The following is a 22,820-nucleotide window of genomic DNA, read 5'->3' as shown; positions in this document are numbered from 1 at the left end:
GCAAATTTTCTTTCCAAATTTTCTTTCTTGTTTGAGATCTAAACAAATTACAGGAACTCTGTAAAACTATATAATATGTGTTTAAACACAGTAAGCCTTGAACCTATATTATTAAACTCGGGGCCAAATTTGCCATTCATATTAACATAGTCAATAGAAAATGTTCATCATATAATGTTAGCAGGAAAAATAGAATTTAGAACACTCTGTGAAATCTTGATAACAATATGTTATTAACATTAATTTATATGCATATTGAAAAAAGAGCAAAGGGAAGTAAATATACTAAAACCATAATGGTGGATATTCCTGGATTGTAGCATTACTGTGTGAGTTTAATTTGACTTTTTAGTCCTTTTGTATTTTCCAAATTTTCTACAATGAATATGTATTACTTTAAAAATAAAGACATTTCAAGACGTTGTTCAAGGGACACATCATTTTATTAAAAATGATTCTGGATTTAAAGAGACGGTTTGTATTAGTTGTAGGTTATTATATGTAAATTTCAAGTTATATCTGGTTTGAATCTGTTGACTACAAAGCTAAAGGAAGCTTTAACAGTAAAAAGAATGATTGGATGCAGTAACCGTAACTTTCATGAGTATAGTCCTGGGGAACCCTAAGCTATCCCATGAGTTATTACATACTCCCCTGTGTTGATCATGCTTATCTCCGCTCCTGTAGGCAGGAGGGGCGTTGACAGCCATTAACTATTAGGCTGTTAAGGTCATACAGCTTCTAAATGGTAGGCCTGCAACTGGACCCTCATCTAGTTTTCTGACTGTTCTCTATATGAGTAAATAAGAAAATGACATCTTCCTTTTTGAAAAGAAAATCATCATGAAGGCCTTTTGTGCTCTTTGTGATTGTGACTGTGTTACTTTTATTCCTTCCTGCTTCTGCCCTGTGTAGATAAAGAAAACACATCAGTATCTTCGTGCCTTTTATGTGCTAGGAACTCGCTGGGGGCTGGGTATCCATTTACTTATCTAATCCTCCCATCAACACTGCGATATAGATATTCTGGTCTCTGTTTTACAACACAAGTGAAGTCTCTCTAGATTTGTTCATGGCACTGGTGAATTGTAGACATGGAATTGAACCCACTCTTTTTATTTATTTATTTATTTATTTATTTGTGGTCGCGCTGAGCGGCTTGCAGAATCTTAGTTCCCCGACCAGGGATTGAACCTGGGCCCTCAGCCGTGAAAGCACAGAGTCCTAACCACTGGACCACCAGGGAATTCCCTGAACCCGCTCTCTCTGACTCTAATGCTCAGCACAGTGAGAGGTGAGTGCCAGGAAAGCTGCATTAGAGGAAGAAAAAGGAGGAGGGAGAGCACACAGAAGACTCAAGGGAAACCATGGCCAATTACACAAAGCGGGTGCGCTGCCGTAGGCGTTTTAGGGGACACACTATGGAGACAGAGATAACTGGGTTTAAATCCCTGATTCTTACTAGTTCTGTGAACTTTAACAGTACCTATCTTAACCTCTCAGATATTCAGTTTCATTATCTGAAAGTTGGAGACACAGTCATAATAATTTTAATTCTCATGAGGAATACATGAGGTAACTTCTATAGAGATCTCAGTGCACAAGTCCTGGAGTAAAATTAGGGCTATGTAAATGTTAGTCCTAAATGATAATGATGATGATGATGATGATGATAGTAGTATTATTTATAAACCTGCAGTTGCACAGCTATATCTGGCCAAGGAAGGGCTTTAATATAAAGCCAAGGATTTAAGCGGAATTAAAAAGAACCATTCTAATTGAAGTCTCCTTAAAGACTGAGATAGATTGATAAAAATTTAAGAAATTATGAGAAAGATACCGTTTTTTTTAGTTGATTAGTATATTTTGCCTGAAAGGTTTTTGTTGCGTGGGTCATAGTCTTTTAATCCATGTGGCTTGAATATAAGACGTATGGACCCCTATTTGTCATATCTCTTAGTAAGGAGAAAATTAACAGAAAGCAGAAAGAAGGTTAAGGGGCTCCTCTTTGATTTGTGGAAACCAGTAGAAGTGTGTCAGTTGGGGAAGTCCAAGCGTTCTTTAGGTTTTGGGGTGGGGTGATGTGACACAATTGTGTGTGTGTGTGTGTGTGTGCGAGAATATGTGTGTGATTTGAGAGCAACTGTATCCTTACATACCCAGCTGTAATAGCTCCATGGTAGAGATTTTTACTTATGTTAAACCTCAATCTGTTTTATTGTTGTATGTTACTTTATTTTTTTATTTTTTATTTTTTTCCGGTATGCAGGCCTCTCACTGTTGTGGTCTCTCCCATTGCGGAGCACAGGCTCCGGACGCGCAGGCTCAGCGGCCATGGCTCACGGGCCCAGCCGCTCCGCGGCATGTGGGATCCTCGCGGACCGGGGCACGAACCCGCGTCCCCCGCATCAGCAGGCGGACTCCCAACCACTGCGCCACCAGGGAAGCCCTGTTGTATGTTACTTTAAATAAACATTGATCCTTAAGCAATTGATTTAATGAAGATTAGGCAGCAAGCTCGCTCTTCTTCCCTTTTCTGTTCATTTTGGTCTCCCCATGGCTGGTTTCCTTAAAGCCTCAATGATTGTGGGGCATGTCATTACACCTTTCATAGTTTCCTAGGCTTGAAAATCAGTAAGCTGTACTAGTTAACCTCAGAGACTCCTCCCGTCTCTCTGATTCTATAATTCCATGGTATTTATAGTAACATGTCATGTGTGACCTAGGTTTACAGCTTGGACCATGTAGTTACAAGGCATTTGTTAGTGAGTCATTGTTCCTGTCACGGAAAGAACACCTACATGGACATTGAGTTAACATGAGCCTCTTGTTTGCAAGGCTAACTTGTCAGTAATGTTTTCATTTATTAGAAGGGTGATGTACTGTCCCTTTGCAGAAGGATGAGTGTGGTGTACTACAGTCCTTGTAAATTTTGTACTCCCATGATGGTCTTAGCTCAGGCTAACGAGAGGTTGCTTGGAGTGACTCAGATTTAAACACTCGCACTATTATTCTAATCCAGTCTGTCTTCTGGAGCGTGAGTGATAGTCAAACAAGACGTTATTATTCTTAAAAATAATTTTTTTTAAATCAGCGCAATGTAAAGGATTAACTGTGTCAGCATCTTTCCCTTTTTTGTGCAACTATGGCCTTTTTCCCGAATGACATTTTCCATAAATGCCTCTTTCTTTTCACTGCTATTTATATTTGTTGCTTGTTTTGATTTTCTTAGAGCTTTCCATATGGTATCATTTCTTTGTATCAGACACCATGATCTCATGAGAAAAGCGAGCATACCCAAGGGTGACCTGGGACTGTACCTTTGTTTCCAGAACTCAGGAAAACTTTTGCCTTCCTGTCATTGATGTGTGTTCTGAGCATCTGTTGACATTCTCTTTCGATTCCTTTCTCTTGAGTGGACATACCCATAAAGGAGAGGTATTTGAAGTATGTGGCCGTCATAAATGAATATGAAGCATGCTGTTAATAGGAAATTCCGTGTAACTTTTAAATATGCATAGTAAAAACCCTATTGTATGGATTTGAAGCGTGTCAGTTTTAGTGACTAAGCATGCAGGCATATAAGTCCCTTTTATTTGGTCATGGCTTGCAGTTTGGTTTTTGCAGAACTATTGAAGATAATAGTAATTCACACAGAATACTCTTCATGTGATATCAATTAAAATAGCACTAATCGGGACTTCCCTGGTGGTCCAGTGGTTGAGAATCTGCCTTCCAATGCAGGGTTTGCGGGTTCGATCCTTGGTTGGGGAACAAAGATCCCACTTGCCGCGGGGCCACTAAGCCCGCGCGCCACAACTAAAGAGCCCACAGGCTGCAACTAAGACCCAACGCAGCCAAAAAAAAAAAAATTAATTAATAAATAAATGTTTTGTAAAAATAGCACCAGTCAGCCTCATAATGAATCATTTGGCTTCCTTAGACGTCCATTTCATCATCCTTGGAATGTGGAAATAGGTCTAGAACAGGGTTTCTCAGACTCAGTATATCGAGATTTGGGTCAGTTAATTCCTTATCCTGGGGAGGGGCTGTTCCGTGTATTGTTGGACTTTTAGAAGCAGCCCTGGCCTCTACCCACTAGATGCCAGTAGCATCCCTTTAGTTGTGACAAACAAAAATGTCTCCTGACATTGCCAAAATTGCTGCCCCTGTGAGAACTACCGGTCCCGAATCACATTTTAAAGGTATATTCAATTTATTTATTTACTTGGCTGCATTGGGTCTTCGTTGCTGTGCGCAGGCTTTCTCTAACTATCAAATGGTATGATTCTAAGAGTTGGTGAATATAATAATTATGAGAGTCTTGTGACAGTTTCTTCTGTGGAGGGATATGAATTAAGAATAGAGTTTATTTTCCTTTTGCCTCTTTGGAAGTCTTTCTTGGTAAGGTTTAAATATTGCTGTGAACTTGTTCCTTCCATTAAAATTCGATGACTCAGTTATCAACGTGTGACAGAGGACACAGGAGAAAAGCCTTTGAACAAACAACACTTTATGTTTATGGATTTAATACATATAGTTGGGATGGACTAGGCTACTGGGTGAGTGGTTACTCAACATAGTCATTAAAGGTAAGTCCTGGAACATAACAGACATTCCAAAATATCTGCTGAATGGAGGGAGGATGGTAGTTGGACAGGTGAATGAAGGATCTGCTATTGCCAGTTCATGAGGCTTTAGGAAGGGTATGTCATCAGTGACACCTAAAAATGATGGTCATGAAAGCAAAGGAAGGAGGTCATTGGATGTGAGCATTCAGAGCCCCTTTCATCCTTCCATGATTCCCTCCGGGTACCTGCCTGCCTCTGTCTTTCCATAGCCATTTCCTTACATCTCTCTCTCAGGCCCTATATCCTTACTTGCCTGCCCTCCCCCCCTTTTTTAGATTTTTTGGATGTGGACCATTTTTAAAGTCTCTATTGAATTTGGTACAATACTGCTTCTGTTTTATGTTTTGGTCTTTTGGCCACGAGGCATGTGGGATCTTAGTTCCCCAACCAGGGATCAAACCCGCAACCCCTGCATTAGAAGTGCAGAGTCCTAACCACTGGACTGCCAGGGAAGTCCCTTTTCCCCCTTTTATATTTCTTGCCTGAACTGATTTTATTAGAGTTTAAAATATTGTATCACTTCTTTGAATCAGCCACCATGATCTCATGAAAAAACGGAACCCATCACGTTTGCCTGTAAATTCACATCTGGGCATTCTTGAGGGAAGGAGAGTTTAATGGTTCTTCTCTGGTCATCTGAATCAAACCAGTGATGTGATTCCTGACGGTCTTTGAAAAATCACCTCCTTTTGATTTTCTAGAGTCCCATGTCTTTCTTTGATAATTGATTCCAGAATAATTAAAGGTTTTGGTCAAAGGACCTTATGTTGATAACTCTGATTGATGGATTCCATGTTAATGTCCTCATCATGATATTATTAGTTTGACACAGAAGAGTATTTCTTCCATTTTACAGTTAAAGAAATCGAGGGTCCAATTTGTTAAGACATAGAGCCAAGTGTCTATAGTAAGTGAGTAGTTTAGTTATATGAAGGTTAGAACTTCTGAGCTCAGATCCGTATCACCAAGATGGAGGATAGAATCGAGGTATGATAAATAATTTGATACGAACGTTGTACTGAATCTGTAGGACCAGAAAATTGAAACATTTTTCTTCATGTTTTGTTTTAAAGTCATAAAAATAATTATCTAGGGTGCTACGTCAAGGTACCATGGCTTTGATTTCATGGGAATATCTTCTCTAAAACGGACACAAGACTGAACATGAAGAACTGTCCTGTGAGTTTTATTTTAGCAAATTTTGCTCACGATCTGTTTTTTTCTCTTAGACCTTCTCTGACCATGCCTCATAGGAATCTGACAGGAAGCTGCAATGTGAATTGTGGTTGTAAAATACACGAGTATGAGCCAGTCTGTGGATCGGATGGAATTACATACTTTAACCCTTGTCTGGCTGGCTGTGTTAATAGTGGTAACATGAGCACTGGGGTGAGTACATTTCACAAGTTCCTGTACTGTTAGATTTCATATGCAAACACAAGGCTTCAGTCTCCCTTTTCAAGAAACGTCAAATAATCTACAAAATACCTTCTGTCAAACACCCAGAGGAAAGAAAATTATGCAATACTATATCATTTTTTTTTCCAGGGATGATCGGAGCATTTGTGTATAGTGATCTGATTCCGCATCAGCACTGCCCTGCTTACATTCTGTGCCAACCCAGTGAAATTTTATAAGGTTGAGTGCTAGCTTTCTCCTTTGTTACCCTGACAGGGCCCTTGTGATGGACTTGAAGGTCAAGACGACCACATTTGGTGCTGATAGAAGAGAATAGGAGAGCACCTCCCCTGATCAGAGCCTGTAGCTGGGCAATGGTCATTTTTCATAGACTATCAGTTCAGACTTTTTTTTTAAACTTTCAGAGTAAAGATATTTCTGTCAGTTCAAGAATAGGCTATTTTGAGAATTCCCTTCCCCGTGAATTATAAATAGTCTGTAATACTGTGGGAGAAGGTTTTCATATTCTACTCAGTTCTTTATTGAGCCTTGTTTCATTCTTTACATAAGAACAGATTGTAGGAGGCTGCTTTCATTAAAAGGTTAAAGTGCATTTGCTTGTTCTGTGCAGGCGATATGGGATTATACTGTTGACTGCCTGTTTTGGGGATGTCATATTTGATTTCTGAGTTTTAAACTCTAGTGATAAATTGAGATTCCTTTTGCTGGCCCCCCGTTATGTAATTGGTGAGCTCCAGGGTGTGACTGAATTGAAAGGGACAATGAGATCTATTCTCAGTGGCTAAGTTCTTCCCTGGGAGTGAGTGAGTCCTCTGGTACAGCGTGCTTATTTTGTTTTAACTTTAAAAATAACTTTATTACACTCACTTGATATCATGCTGAAAATTGACAACACACGCGTATAAGTCGCACATAAGCGTGAAGTGTCTCTGTCTTATCACAATTTGAAAAATTGATACATACTTTTCTAACAACAGAGGCACGGATTATTCCTATTTAAGCAGCCATGTATACAACTTGTCTTCTAGTCTAGTTATTGGAAAGGATAAATCAGAAATATGCAAAGATGTCTTGCTACACATTGTAGGGTTAACCAAACAACACACGAAAAACTCAATTCATAAAGAAAACCAAGAGCATTGCATAATTAAAACTCGATAGCAACTTTGACCAACCTCACCCTTGGCAATAAATGTGGACGTAAGTATGCCTAAGGAGGTCATGCACACAGATGACCACATGTCCTATTTTATGGAATCTAGTTCCATTTCTGGACTATCTTTCCTGGCAGTGCAAAAAGAAGGGGGTGGAAGGAGATAACATCAGGCTTTCTGGACCTTACTCTGGTCCAGACATCTGGTCATTTGCCAAGAGAAACAATAACCTGAGGCTTCAAAACTCTCTTCAGGGGAGTGGGGAAAACATGGGCTCCTTGGGGATCATATCCCCGGGTCAGCCATCATTCTTACAAAGAGGCCCACAGTCCTTGGGCACAGGCAGTCAAACAGTGGCCCATTTGTTCCTCCTGCTTCTCTAGGGGGTCAACAGGTCACAATGACAGTGACTTCATCTGATGTCCATTCAGTAAAAGCAGCATAATAGGCAGGAAAGGTTAATTGGCTGTTTTGTTTGAAACACGTTTTTAGTCCCTTGCATTAGCTGGTTTCAAATGAAACAGCCAATGATATGTTCACTATTACAGACGCTGAAGTCATCACGGTTGCGTTATGAATTCTCTGTATTTATTTAACAGATGTTTACTTTAGGTCCTACACTGTGTTCAGGGTTATGCTAGGCACTCTGGTGAGCACAGATAAAAATAAGGCTTAGTTCCTGTTTTTGAAGGACTTCTTTAATTGGAGAGCCCAAGAATTAAACAGCCATGGAAACAGCACATGGCTGTGACCCCGAATGAGCATATGGGATGTGAATGGTATAGAACTGAATGCTGAAAGCTTCTTCTCAAAGTTTAGGTTTAAACCATCTTGACCAGCAGATCTTGATGTTGTTAGATGCACTCTTTGGATCCTGACTGTTAAAACGAGGAAGATATTTTCTTTTCTTTCTTTTTCTTTTTGGCCGCTCTGTGAGGCTTGTGGGATCTCAGCTCCCCAACCAGGGATTGAACCCGGGCCATGGCAGTGAAAGCCTGGAATCCTAACCACGAGGCCACCAGGGAACTCCCAGAAGATACTTTCAATGAAATATTCTGCATCTTTTTAAATGCTAGAGTGATTTTGGAGCATTTTAACTTTGTCTGACTGTTCCTATGCTGAATTTCGCTTAGCGTCCAACTGATCTCTGTTATCACTTAGATACGGAATTACACAGAGTGCACCTGTGTCCAAAGCCGCCAAGTGATCACGCCTCCCACAGTGGGGCAGCGCAGCCAGGTCCGCGTGGTTATTGTCAAAACGTATCTCAATGAGAACGGCTATGCTGTGTCGGGGAAGTGTAAACGGAGCTGTAACACCCTCATCCCGTTCTTAGTTTTTCTGTTCATAGTGACCTTCATCACAGCATGTGCCCAGCCATCAGCCATCATAGTAACTCTCAGGTGAGGACAGCATTCAACGTCTAGGGTGGGTTATACACTCAGAGTTGCCAGGATTCCTGCTCCAGACTGGGGGCTGATGTGGTAACACAGAGAGGAAAGCAACGTGAGATTGTGCAGGAAAGTGCTCAGACATTTCCCTGGTGAACTTAAGAGAAGGGAGTTTTCCCATGTCAGGAAAGGAAAGGAAGATGGTAACATTTCATACTTCCGAACTTTCTTTATTCAGATGCGTTCTCTCCCTATAGGTCAGGGAAACTTATTTTGGGTGCCTTTGGTCCCTGAAGTCTCTACCCTGAAAGGTTCAAGTTCAGGAACTGAAAGCCGTGACCGTTGTAGCTACAAGAAACCTGGCCCTAGAGGAGGCGGCAAGTCATTTGGGGAAGTTGCTACATTGTGCACATAGCGAAGAATATTATCTCTAACCTTGTAGATGGTTAATACTCCAGGATCCGTGCCATTGCTGCTGGTCTTGCAGTTCCAAATGCTGCTTTAATAAATTTCACTGTCATAAAATTTTGACATTGAATCAAGGAAAGGGCAGACCCGGAAACGTATTTATTAAGTTGTTCATGCTGTGCTTTCTTTGCTGTGTTACATATCCTGTTCGTGTTGTTTGGCTTCTAAGAGAGAATGTGAAAGTTACCTGAATGGAAGCCCTATTTAAAATGCTGACACCAGCACATTCGGATCAGAGTTTTGGTATTCACAGTAAAGACTGCAGTGGACCAAGGAAGGAAGGGGGCAGCGTGGTGAAGAAACAAAAGCACGCCCACGGCAGCCTTAGGGGGGCTGGGATGCAGGGTGATGAGGGAGTGAGGGGTGTCAGTCTCTATTCTCCCTTTTATGTCCTCCCTGGTTCCTCAGTACCCCACAATGCTGGGCACCTGGTGGGATGCATCTGCTGAGACGTCATTCTTAGCAGGGCAGTTGGGCTGCTCCCATGCTTTTTCTGCATGTTCTGACTTCCCTTCTATGGGACGCTGAGTTAGACGATGTTCAGCCGGTGCATTCCTTGATAGATAACAGCCCACGAAAGTCCCATTGGTCCCAATGGTTGACTCAGTCAATTCCTCCATCAGCAGATACTTACGGAGTAACAAAAATGTGTTCCACACTGGGGAAATTGCTATGAGAAAATAAAGAAATTAGCGGAAAAGAGGACAAACATGCTGGTCCTTGGGAATTTTACATTATATACTGAGAACCCTATGTGTATGGGATAGAAAGGATAAAGTACTTCGTCATGAAAAAATGTGAATCATTAATAATGTAACACTTTGAACTTTAATTCTACAAGAGATGTTAAATAACCCAGATAAGGGCTGCCCATTTTATAATGTTCAAACATGGCAGATCACCAGTTGGCCTCTAACCCAAAACTTGAGAAAAGGAGCCCTTTAATCTTTACTAATTACAAGATCAATAGACTCCAATCTTCCTGCCATGTGGGAATTACTTGGAGCATAAGTTTTAGGAAAAGAAGAGAATGTGAGGTGACTGGGGAGGGTTCATTCTTTTTCTAACTTTTGACTTGTTTCCTACACATTTTGGGACCATTTTTTAAAAAAACCTGTTTTCTCTATACTTGAGAAATTACAGGAGTCATGTTCAGTGTAAACACCTACCATTCTGGGAAGTGCAGACAAACAGAGAAAAAGAATGCAATAGTTAGGATAAAATGCTATATATATATATATATATATATATATATATATATATATATATATATATATAATTTTTTTAACAGAATTGATTTTGCAAACTCAGAGTCACTTCTGTACCTTCAGCAAACTCAGTTAGAGCCACTTCTGTACCTTCACCTTCTATACCTTCAGCTCTGAACCTTTGTCCTGCCACCGTTATTTACACAAAAAATAGAGCTAATCGGAGTTTCTCTGCAGTCTCACTGGGGAGACCGTTATTTGGTGATTTAGCCATAATCGGTCTTGTTCTGCTATTGTTAGTAATTTCTAGCGAATTCAGTATTTTGGCCCAGCATGTTTGGTCCCTGGCTCTGCCGCTAAGCAAGCTTGATTTGACATTCATTTTCCTCAGACCATTATTCTAAAACATTTCTTTCTTTACCTTCTTCGTAGGTCCGTAGAAGATGAAGAGAGACCTTTTGCCCTGGGAATGCAGTTTGTTTTATTGCGAACACTTGGTATGTTCCTGTATTTCCAAGAGTGCCTCTCTGTTCCTCTTTGTAGATGGCAAATTTCCACTGTCCTTTAAAAATGGCAAGTCATTTGTTACCATTCATAGTAGCTAGGATTTCACAGGTTAGTGGCGAGGCACAACTTCCTCATTTCCTGACTTGGACTAAAAGCTGACCAATTCTGTCACTGATGAAAGAAAACAAAACTGACTTTAGATCCGTTTCTCTTTCACTGTGAACGTAAACTTGGGCTAAATTCCCCAGAATTTTGTAGAGTAAGAAATCTTGAACCAAGAAATTGTTACGGGCTTATGATCCTGTTTTTTTGGTCCCTTTTGTGCCTTTGTAACATGAAAGTGATGGGAATTGGTGCTCATTTTTTTGTGTGTGTGAAAACTTCAATTCCTTACTTCTTTCCAGTCATTTTATTGGGCTGGGTAAAGAGTATACCAATCAAGTTGCCTGAGGAAAAGAGATTAAAAATTCTACAAAAAAAAAAAAAAAAAAAAGAAAGTTTTCCAAACTGATATATAAGGACTAGGTTTTGCTTATTAACAAAAGAAGCTCGTTAGCGCTATGTCAATGGGGTAGGTCCCAGAGTTTATTTGGACATGAAGAATAGCCTTCTGATTTTTACAAACACCGCATCACTTGTGATGTCTTGGGACAGTGACTGGGAAACAGCGTGTGAAGTGGCCCATTCCCTTGATGGATTTCAATGTATTTTTATAAGACTTCCTCATCGTCAGGCATATTTTTTCTGTCTTAAGTGGCAGTCTGTCATCTTCTTCAGCTGTTATTTTCCCCAGTAATCAGTATCATTGTCCACAGCACAAAAAATTACTTCTTTGATTCAAGCTGCTCATTTCAATCTTGAAGGATGAAACATTTTAAACCCTTAAAAATCATCTGGCCCTTGACAACATGAATGTGCTCTGAAATTCTCATTTTGTCTCATGTTGTGCTCGATGGCCCAGGCTTAGAGTGAGGACTTGTCAGTGGGCATCAAAGGCTTCTGGTTGCTTTGAATTAGGTGACTTATTTTTTGTTTTTAAATATCAGATTTTAATTTTACTTATTTTGCGGAGGGGGCGCCGTGCCACACGGCTTCTGGTATCTTAGTTCCCCGACCAGGGATTGAACCCCCGCCATGGCATTGAAAGCACCAAGTCCTAACCACTGGACCGCCAGAGAACTCCCTGGCCGGCTTAATTTTTTGGTAACATGAAAGCACCGTTTTCCAAAGAACGCTGGTTCAAGGAACGACTGACATTCTTTGATTTAGTTAAGAAGTTTGCCTTATACTTCTCATTGAAAACAAAAAAGTTATTTTCAAAGAAGGAAATTTGTTTAGCAAAGGGGTAGTTGAATAAGAAAAGAAAAAAGTAGTTCCTCCTTTTTGCTTGGCCTGTCTCTGATGCCAGGGGCTTGGGTGATTTCATATGGATGTGGAATAAGTCAAGAGATGCACACCACAGCGTAAGGAATTAGTGGAGGGAGAACAAACGTATCAGGCATTTATTATTTAATTCAACCTTACCTTAAGTTCCACTGATTATGAAAAAGTATAGTTAGGCCAACCAGCCACTTTCCATTTCCCCAAGTGCCAAAGCAAAAAGAGAGTTTCAGGTATTTCAATGATGTTAAATTTTTGAAAAGTGAAACATAGTTGATGTGCAATATTATGTTAGTTTCCAGTGTACTACATAACAATTTGACATTTGCAAACATTACGACATGATCACGATGATAAGTCCAGTAACCATCTATCCCCATACAACATTATTACAATATTATTGACCGTAGTCCTTATGCTGTGTATTACGTCCCTGTGACTTATTTATGATTTAAGTTTTGTACCTCTTAATCCACTTCATCTATTTTGCCCAGCCCAATAATGTTACATTTCAGTTGTAGTGACCATATCTCCTTTTAAATGAATACGGCGTATTTAAAAAGGTATCACTTGGGGGACTTCCCTGGCGGTCCAGTGGTTAAAACTCCGTGCTGCCAATGCAGAGGGGTCGGGTTCGATCCCTGGTCAGGGAATTAAGATCCCACATGCCGTGTGGTACAGCCAAAAGATAAAAATGTACCACTCGCAGCCTCCTGGGCTATTAACCCACCTGTCCTCTCTCCCTTCTTCCCCTCCTCCATCCCTTCCTCCCTTCTCTCTTCTTCTTCCTTTCCTTCCATTCATCACTTCCTTTTATAAACCCTTATTGAGGATCCATGGGCTGTCCTGATAGGTCCTTGGGATGTGAAGAATTAAAGGCATGGTCCCCGCCATCGAGGAGCTTATGGGTGACAGACTTACAAATAGTTTAAATACTGGGTGATAGTGGACAAAATGGAGGTGTACACAAAATGCAATGGTAATATGGTAGCATCTGAATGAGTCAGGAATTTAAAGGGGGAGTAGATATTTGCAAGGTGAACAAGTTGGGAATGGGGACACATTTCAGCAAAGGGAGTAGCATGTAATGAAGGAGGTCTACTTGGGTAGACATTTTTCCTTATGGGAGTAAAGAAATGTCTACATCGTAGCCCAAACAGTGAAGCTGCTACTCCTCACAGGTGCTGCATAAGCTGTGAAGATGAATATTATGCCTTATTTATTTCCATACTCCAGGAGCCATTTGATGTGGTTTCCGACTTATAGGGCACAGTGCTTGCCTGATACTCTTCCTGCATCCAAGGCTAGAACCCAACCCACAAGATCTAAGTGTACTGAATGTTTGTGGATCATAAAGATTTCTAATATGGCCAGTTGTGTACTTCACAACAAAATCGGATTTTTTAAGTTTAAAAGGATTCCCTAATTGCATTTCTTTTTTTTCTCGGCTGGGCAGAGAGGCTGTGGGATCTTAGGTCCCACACCAGGGATTGAACCCTGGGGCTACGGCAGTGAAAGCACCGAGTCCTAACCACTGGAACGCCAGGGAGCTCCCCTCCCTCATTGCATTTTTATCAATAGAAATTTTTATGTCTAAAGATGTGTTCATGCTTTTTAGACATTTTATATCATAATATGTCAACTATAATACATAATAATAAATTTAAAAATAAATATCATAAAATGCCTAAAAGCCAAAACACATTCTGACTGAGTTGCAAACTAGAAGATTTAAAGTATTTACAATTTAGTGAGCATTTCTATGATAAGAATATTATGACAAGATGTGGTACATATTTACAAAAAATCAAGTAACATGAGAAAACCACTCCCTTCAACTGGTTTTTAGAGCGAACAAGCATCCTGTTAATTTACAGATCTGTTTCCTCTTATAAGATGTGCTAACTATTTTCCTTTTTCTTTTTCTCTGACAACTCTAGCATACATTCCTACTCCAATTTACTTTGGAGCAGTTATTGACACCACCTGCATGCTGTGGCAACAGGAGTGTGGCGTGCAGGGCTCTTGCTGGGAGTACAATGTCACATCATTTCGTTTTGTCTATTTTGGTTTGGCAGCTGGCCTCAAACTTGTTGGCTTCATTTTTATTTTTTTGGCCTGGTACTCCATTAAATACAAGGAGGAAGAGCTACAGAGGCAGAGGTGGAGGGAATTCCCACTGAGCACTGTGAGTGAGACGGTGGGCCACACCGACAGTGCCGATAAGTCTGTCCGGACTAGATCCTGCCCAGCTTTCAGCACCCAGGGAGAATTCCACGAAGAGACTGGTCTGCAAAAAGGGATCCAGTACACAGCACAGACCTATCCGGGGCCCTTCCTAGAAGCAATAAGTTCCTCCCCAGACCAGGGGCTGGAAGAAAGCCCTGCTGCCATGTAGCCTCCCTTCTGAAGCTTGAAAATGGAAGACTTTTGTTGGTTGAGTTGACTATGGTGACTCGAGAAACACCCGTGCCTTCTTTTCTTTCTTTCTTTTTTTAACCTCTAAAGACACAATCCTCAAACCAACAAAACTCAGTATACACAGCCACTGTTGATTGAGGGCTGGATACCTCAACAAGACTGAGCCTTTCCCCCCCTTCTCTCCAAGAAGAAGGAGTTTAGATAGATTTGTTACCATTTCTGAGTTAATTTTGACGCTAATGCTCCAATATGGTATACGGCTGGGTGCACGACTAACACAATCATGGGAAGTGTGATGGCGGTGCGTATCATTAGCGTGCGCTCTGAACAAGGGTGAGCTTGACCATGATTTTGCATTGACAAAGCAAAGGGTTTAGATGTGAACACCTACTGTGAGTCCTGCTACAAAGCACAAATGAATTTGCCTCAACTATGCAATTTGATTGGGAAACTGTAAGTGCAGCCTGTTACTTTTGGTGTCAGAGACTAAAGCAGATACGGTTCTGAAATTAGGAAGCTAAACTTGCCCTAAAGTACTGTTAATAGCATTGTAAGCCATAGCAGAGCTAAAAATCAGGTAGAACTTTTCAAATGCTTCAAAGGAACCTTAAACGTAGCGTGAAAATGGGAACAGCTACTTCGTTTCATAAGACACATTCTCTTTTAGTCTATCTGCCCCACCGTAAAGGAGTTAAAGAAGCTGCTGAATCATGAACCTGAGAGCTTGAATATCAACTTCAGGATTCTTTCATAAGGGGTTTTAACACTCGTGTGCTAAACAATATGGCTAGAAACTGTCATTTGAGATGCATAATAAGGAAAGAAACTGATGGCTTTCTCATCCAAAGAAAATTGCTGCAGAAATTCTTTTAGTTTTTTGTTTTTTAGTATAAATTTATTTATTTATTTTCGGCTGTATTGGGTCTTCGTTGCTGCATGCGGGCTCTCTCTAGTTGGCAACGAGCGGTGGCTACTCTTCGTTGCGGTGTGCGGGCTTCTCACTGCGGTGGCTTCTCTTGTTGAGGAGCATGGGCTCTAGGCGCACGGGCTTCAGTAATTGTGGCTCACAGGCTCAGTAGTTGTGGCTCGCGGGCTCTAGAGCGTAGGCTCAGTAGTTGTGGCGCACGGGCTTAGTTGCTCCGCGGCATGTGGGATCTTCCCAGACCAGGGCTCCTGTGTCCCCTGTGTTGGCAGGCGGATTCTCAACCACTGCGCCACCAGGGAAGCCCTCTTTTAGCTTTTAAGGACCCACATAAGGGTTGTTGAGGATTGTAACCTTGACACTCAAAATAGTTGGAAAAAGAAATCCCACACAAGTAAGACTGAGTCTCACCTGACCATTTTACTTATATACCTGGAAGCACTAGCCCATGTGTAGCTTTCTTTTTTATGTGCAGAAAATTGCTGCAGTCACTCTGAAATGATGTCATTTCATCAGGAAGATCACCTTGAACACAGGAGGAGGGAGATCTGTGAGCTGGATTTAGGTTATGATCCCAAGTAATGGTTAAAAATTATGTAAAATAAACTGGTCTGTCGTACTGAATCCTACCTTATCTGAATCATTTTATACCTCCATTTAATTCCTTTCTACTGTAACCTGCTTGAAGTGGCTCTGAGAGAGGATTTTTCTGTTCCTCTCTGGAGGATGGATGGTGTTCAACATCCATCATCCTTGTCAGTACCTCCCGGCACATCACTTTGATTTAGATGCTACACAGAATGTTTTCTCTATGGTCCTTCAGGTCGATGCCTCCTGACGGCACTGTGGACTGATAGCAAGTTAACTCATGGAATCTGGCTGCTCAGAAAAGGAATCGTGACAACTCAGACTTAGGAGGGACTATAACGTACAAATATCAATACGATTGTGGACGGTGTCTGCCAATGAGCCTGTGCTTCTGTAAGACTAATTTGGGAAATGGTTTCCTTGGCAGATTTACAGTCTTCCACAGAAGGGATGAGACTGACCCATGATTCTGGCTTTTTGCCCTCCATCCATGGCTGCATAGGTGGAGTTGTGTGAATAGTCCTGGGTTCAAGGTTGTCTCCTTCTCTACCTAGGAATGTCATGGGTCAAATGGTTCTCTTGGTTGCATGCAGTTTATGGAGAGGGTTCTCATTGTTAGACCAAATAATGTCCACGAGGGGTGGAGTCAGTGGTCCCAGGTGACAAGGACTTCCCTCGGGCAGACTTGTTCGGCTAAGTCATGAGGAGCATCGTTGCCTGTAATTACACTGTGTCTGTCAAACTGGTCAACTTGGTGTAGTTTGAAGGTCTTCAGAGAATTTTGCTGACTGTCTTCTTGTCTACTCTGGGGGCTTAGTGATCCCCTTTACCCTTTGTGGGAGATCTTTAATCCTTTAGAAGAGAAAGTTTCCTTTTGTGTTGGAGCTAAAGATATGTAGATTGGGAATAGGTGTTTTCTTAATTTTCCTCTGATGGTTAAGAAACTGCATTGAGAGAATTTTAGTGGGATTGGCCCTTTTTTTTTTTTTTTTGTAACTAAGATTGTGTGTTCCAACACTCTTAGAATTTCTCTCTTCTTAGTAGCACATTTTGAAAAGGAGCTCCTCTTAGAAATCTACGACCTGAAACGATGGACTCATCAGGTGTAATTAGAGACCCCCCTCCCCCTTCTCTACCATGAACAGTCATCCAGTTCAGCCATCGCTGACTGAGCACCATTTCCCTGTCAGGGACCATTTTACCCAATTACCATCTGCCAATCTATGAAATCCTTTGGGTTGATTAGGCCATGATTCAAAGAAATTGGCCTGAACTGTACACCACAATGTTAGTATTGTACTTCCTCAAGTATCTGGTACTTACAAATAGCAGGTATATCATTACTGTGTTGTTGGTGAACGTAGAATAAGTGGTAAAAATCTTGGGGGACTGACATTTTGGAATATGTACCAAATAAGAGCTGTCCCCAAAATGCTTTGGGTTCTGGTGGCATCATTGGACTATTACATAGTCAACTGAAGTGACTACTTGATAGATGACACCATTTAATTGTATATATATATGGGGTCCTTATATGCTTGATAATAAATTGGTCGTGTTACTTTAGAGTCACCACTCCTGTTAAAAGTTTAATTGCCACTCTCTGTTAGCTTAGGCTTCTATTTACTTATTTTTTTGGAAAGGTCACCTTCTTCTTTTTAAAACTCTATAGATGAATGTATTATTTGACTTTAATACGCAAATATAATATCCTGAGTCTAGCGTGTTAATTTAGAAACCCCAGGGGGTGGAGTGGACGGTTAGTACACATTATTCTGGTTATCTTCTGTAGCTTGAAATCCATATCCTTTGTAGGTGGATGTAACTCTTGAAAACAGTCAAAAGTCATTCAGAACTAGGGTAGGGGAAAGAAAGGAGCAGCAGAGAGGAAACAAATTAGCATCTGTTGAATGTTGACTATTGGCAGAGTGTTTTTGTCAAGCGCTTAATATACATCATGCATTTAAATCCTCTTAATAACTTTGCAAGATAACTATTTTTATTGTTTTTCTTTTTTTAAAACAGATCATGAAAACTGAGGCTCAGAGAGTTAGTGTGATTTGTTTAGGATTGTACATAGTGGCCAAGTCAGGGTTCAGACACATGTTTCTCTATTGTGCACTTCTTACGCTACATAATGCTGGACAGTAGTTTTGGTTAACATAGGTAAGATGTGACTCTAAGATAGTGAGGTGAAGCATTTCATTTTTTGATGTGTTACTGTTTCTGAAGAGTAGTTATTATTTCCTTGTGTAAAACAAAAAAAAATCTGTAGGAAACGTCAAAATTTAATGTTTTGATTTTCAAGGTAAATTTACACTTATTTACCGAAGTCTTATATTCACAATTGTTCGTCCTAACATACCTCAAGTATTTATTTAGAGTTCCTATTTAATATAGAACAAATCCAATTTTAATGTTAACATTTAGTCTCAGTAGAGTTTCTGAAATGAATCTTAATGAGGAAAGGTAGTTCAGATTTGTTGAATCTGAGTTTGGGGGATTTCAAGTGTATGCTTTTCCCTCCCCCCCTTTCAGAATGTTAACATTTATATTAGTTTTTTTAAGTGACTATAGCTTTTAAGTTTCTTAATAAAAGTTTTAAATGGACACATACAAAGTGTTGCATGTTCAGTGAACAGATAAGTGTTGTATGTTATAAACCAAACCACAATCCCATTGTTCCTGATTGGTACCATTAGTAGCTGCAGGAAAAAACAGGAATCTGTGCCTAGAAATGTCAGCTTACCTGCAGAAGGTAATGGCAGCCCTACCTTTTTACCAACCACCAAGACACTTCTCCCTTAGTCTGCATTTCCAGCTTGCATTGTTTGGTGGACTTGGAGCCTGTTTCTTTTTGGAGCCTGTTTTGTATCAACTACAAGTGCACAAAAGGGAAGAGAAGCTTCATAGTTTGAATGGACCTGAAGCATTTGCAGAGATTCTCTAGTTGTGCCCGGGAGCAGCAGGAGAGGCCAAGCCTGGAGTGGTAGCCAGTTATACTCTGTGACGTTGTGTGCACTTCAAACATCCTAAGTGGCACAGAAATATGAACGTAACTATTGATATATAGGTGCATACTGAGTAGTCTAAGTAGCAGATAGATATCAAAATACAGCATAATTCCAGAATTGCCTAGACTGCAGTTTTGCTAATTCTGTTAATACAGACTGGTAGATATCCTTTACACACACATATGGGCATTTCCTCTTTCATGGAACGGAAGGGAGTGCCATGGCTGGTAAGGCGAAGTTCGTGGCCTCGCGCACTTTATCTTTTCTGTCTTCTCTCCTTTCCTTACCTTCCAGGATGCTGCTGGGATCTGTCCCAGACTTCTTGCCACATAGGAGTCAGATCTGTGTATGTTTGAAGAGGTTATTTTAAGCACTTCGTTTTTACTCAGCCCTAGGAAGGGTCAGATATGACGAAAACCCTCCCTGGGTATTTGCTTTTGCAACATTAAAAAATAAATGCCTCGGTGCTAAAAGTATTTGATGATGCATGCTCACCGCAACAATGCACCACTGAATTCACAGTATTTCACTGATAGGGGGCGGCATGTGCTTTGCTTTTGGAAATCTGAAGAACTACTCAGAAAACAAGCGCTTATTACTCTCGTTACTACAGTTAATCCATGAACTTTACACTGCAAAAATGGAGTGTAAGGGTGAATACTTTTCTACGGAAAACTCAGCGCTTTTGATATTTATTTAAGCAAGAATAATCAGATGCTACAAAGAATTTCAGAGAGAGGGGAAAATATATTTCAGATAATCTTTTCCTATTTCTTCTCCAAAAAAACCTTACGCCCATGTAAGGTGTTTTTAATATTGAGGTTTTGAAGGTGTTGTCTTTTTCTGTTACACTGTTACATAGTAAAATTGAAGGAGAAGATATTATTGAAAACTAAAGTAATTGCAGGGACATTTTAAACCAAAGGGGTGAACAAAACAAGTTTAAAGTTTGTATGTAGAAATGAAAACTAAGGATAATTGGTAAGGTATTATAGTGGGCATTTTTCTTAAAATACATACCTCTACCCCAAATATTAATTTAGAAACATGAAACAGGCAGGTCAGCCTCTAACTCTTTAGTTAAAGGAAATGTAATACTGTGTCAAATAAACTGGCATTAGGATCCTAGTGGAGTGTGTGTTCAGCGTGTGTGTTTTTGTGTGTAGGGCTGTGCTTGTGATGAAAGGCTGTTTTGAGTTGTTGTGTAAAGGAGTTTGATTTTGTGATTTTTAAAATGAATATTTATTTGGAGACCTCTTAGGGTAATGAGAAAGATGTATAATTCCTGTGTTTAATGAAATCTATTGTCAATGTACTAATAAACCTTGGTTTATAACATCTTGAATACTTGATCATTGAAAGTTCAGAAAAAAAGTAAAAAAAAGAATAAAGTGTGTTGGATTGAAATTAGTTTGTCTCTTAGGATTTTTGTTGTTTGAAGCGATGAAGAAGTAATGATGTGAGTGTTTTCTCCCACTATAATGACACAGGGGTTTACTGGGATTAAATGGGCCTCAGCTTACTCTGGAAAATGGCAGTCATGCACTCCTTACGTAACTGATAACTGCCTTGAAGCCAAGTGTCCCACGTGGGATAAGACTATAGTTTCAGAAGACGGCAGTAGCACATTTTCCATTGAGTTAGCAAAGAGAATAATAATATTTCACCACTTACCTATGTAAATTCAAACAGAATTTGGGGTTACAGAACTATATGCCTTGAATATGGTTCGTGTTAGTCAGGATAGGCTAAGTTATGCTTAAATAACATGCCAACCCCCAAATCTCAGTGGCCTCATAGCACAAAAGTTTATTTCTCATTTACGGGACATTTCTGTGTGGGTCTGTTCCACAGAGTCCCTCAGGGACCCAGACTGACGAGACTTCCCCATCTTGGAAGTTGCCCCATTCAGGGTTGGTTTTGGTTGCTGAGGCAAAGAGCCCAGGGAAAAACAAAAGTCCTTTTCTCTTTCTCAGCCCGGAAGTGACACATGTCAAACCACATTAGTCTGAACTAGTGCCATGTTCCTGCCTAACTGCTGGGATCCTGGGAGTGTCGGGGAGCAGATGGTGGGCATTTGATGGGTATTCTTCTTTGCCACGCTGTTGATCGTGATAAGTTAAGGATAAAATTGGTAACCCAAGGGAAAGTCTCAAGCCTAAAAAAGAATGATTTCCAAAGGAGTGAATATCAAAACTTGATCAACAAAGCAGTTAAAGGCTCCCTTTCCCCAGTCTCTACTGAATAGCAAGCTAGTCATTGCTCAAGGGGCCCAGGAGCTGGCCTGTGACTGGAGGAAGAACTTGTGGTCAGACCCCAACCAAGGAGAAAAAGCGCTGGATTTTGAGGTCTTGTCTGACGGCCAGCAGAGTTTTCTAAGTACACTGGCATCTAAAACTTTTGAGTGAGAGGCGGAAGGAGCTGAAGGAGCCATGAAAATAACAGCATGACTCATGGACTGAAGTGCAAAGTGGTTATATTTAGAACCAGCTTCGAGCACTCTATAGGCGGAAAGCAGGGCGATTGATTTCCATTTCTCACTCCATCACTCCCTTGCACACCTAAACCAAAAGGTCACAGTGGCCCGAGATACATGGATAATTGGAGGGAGTGTGCGCTTCTGTGCTGACTTCTGGGTAAAGCTTTCTTTTCCTCCGTGGCTTCGCGCATGTAACAAGGGAGCCGTTTATGTAAAAAGCAAATAGTAATCCCTGCCCAAGTCTACCATCTTCTCTTCAGTTATGTGTGCAATTGAAGCCAAAAGATTCTCTTGAATCTCTTCGTATTGCACACTTTCAAGGGAGAGGCAGAGCCTTTCTGGAATTTGTGCCATTTGAAATGGACACGTGAGAAAACGGTTTCTCTTTAAGAAATGAAGAGAGCAGAAAGGTTATGAAGGTGGCCACTCATCTTCCCTGCTTTAGCCCCAGCCTTGGTAAAACCTCAGCAATTTTAAGAGCTGTTAAAAAACATCCAGTGCCTTTCTTCTTTTTAAAGTTGTCAGCGAGGCAGAGATGGCCTCTGTTGCTTCAGTGTAGGGGAGCCAGAAAACATTTTTAATTGCACGGAGTCATTGGAAATCAAGGAGATCAATATTCGGTGCTCACTCTTGAATTTAAACGTCAAAGTTTGATGCAATTCCAACTCATAGTACCAATATAAATCTGTGGAAAGCTAAACTGTTCTTTGGCTCGCTGGAATGGCTAAGATCCTAGGCACTGAAGAAAGCGCGAAAACTTGCCACGGATCAAGTTCTAGATGTTTTCTTGTCGAAACGATAGTGCTGCTACTTTAGAAATCAATGTAAATGGCAGCTTTGCCAAGGGCCCGGGTCCTGGCGCCCAGCAAAGAGGTCTTTAGTTGCACTAGAGTGACACCTAATGGTCATTATGGAAAACACAGGCTGTAATCTCGGCCCTTTCAGCTCCTGGGTTTGATTTAGGAGCTCCTAGTGACCGGATACATAGCAGGGTTGTACGGTGGATGACATCTCCTCTTTGGATGAAGCCTTTTAGTGGTTGTGTCCACTCTAGCTCTGGGTCACCTGTGCTGTTGAGGCTAGGAGGTGAGGTAACGTGGGGGAAGAGGTTTGCGGCGGGGAGGATGCAGATTCTGGAGTCCTGGGATGCCCACCTGTGCGGGGGGGCTAGAAACTCAGAACGGAAGGTAGATACCTTCACTCACCACTTCCTTTTGCCAGCAGAAAAGTGAAGCGAC

The 22,820-nt window shown here is 40.8% G+C and overlaps 1 protein-coding gene across 1 annotated transcript in view; it reads left to right on the top strand.

Moving 5' to 3' along the window:
- SLCO5A1 (solute carrier organic anion transporter family member 5A1) overlaps positions 1-20,606 on the top strand; it is a 126,259-nt gene extending 105,653 nt beyond the window's left edge. The window contains exons 6-8 of the mRNA XM_049700460.1: positions 5,861-6,020; positions 8,366-8,607; positions 14,099-20,606. Of these exons, the coding sequence (XP_049556417.1) occupies positions 5,861-6,020; positions 8,366-8,607; positions 14,099-14,138 (442 nt within the window). The 3' untranslated portion in view covers positions 14,139-20,606. The remainder of the gene's footprint in view (positions 1-5,860; positions 6,021-8,365; positions 8,608-14,098) is intronic.
- Positions 20,607-22,820: the final 2,214 nt, after the last annotated feature.

Source organism: Orcinus orca, chromosome 17 (genome assembly GCF_937001465.1).
Source record: "Orcinus orca chromosome 17, mOrcOrc1.1, whole genome shotgun sequence".
Taxonomy (NCBI): domain Eukaryota; kingdom Metazoa; phylum Chordata; class Mammalia; order Artiodactyla; family Delphinidae; genus Orcinus; species Orcinus orca.
This window is presented reverse-complemented; position numbering and strand designations above follow the sequence as displayed.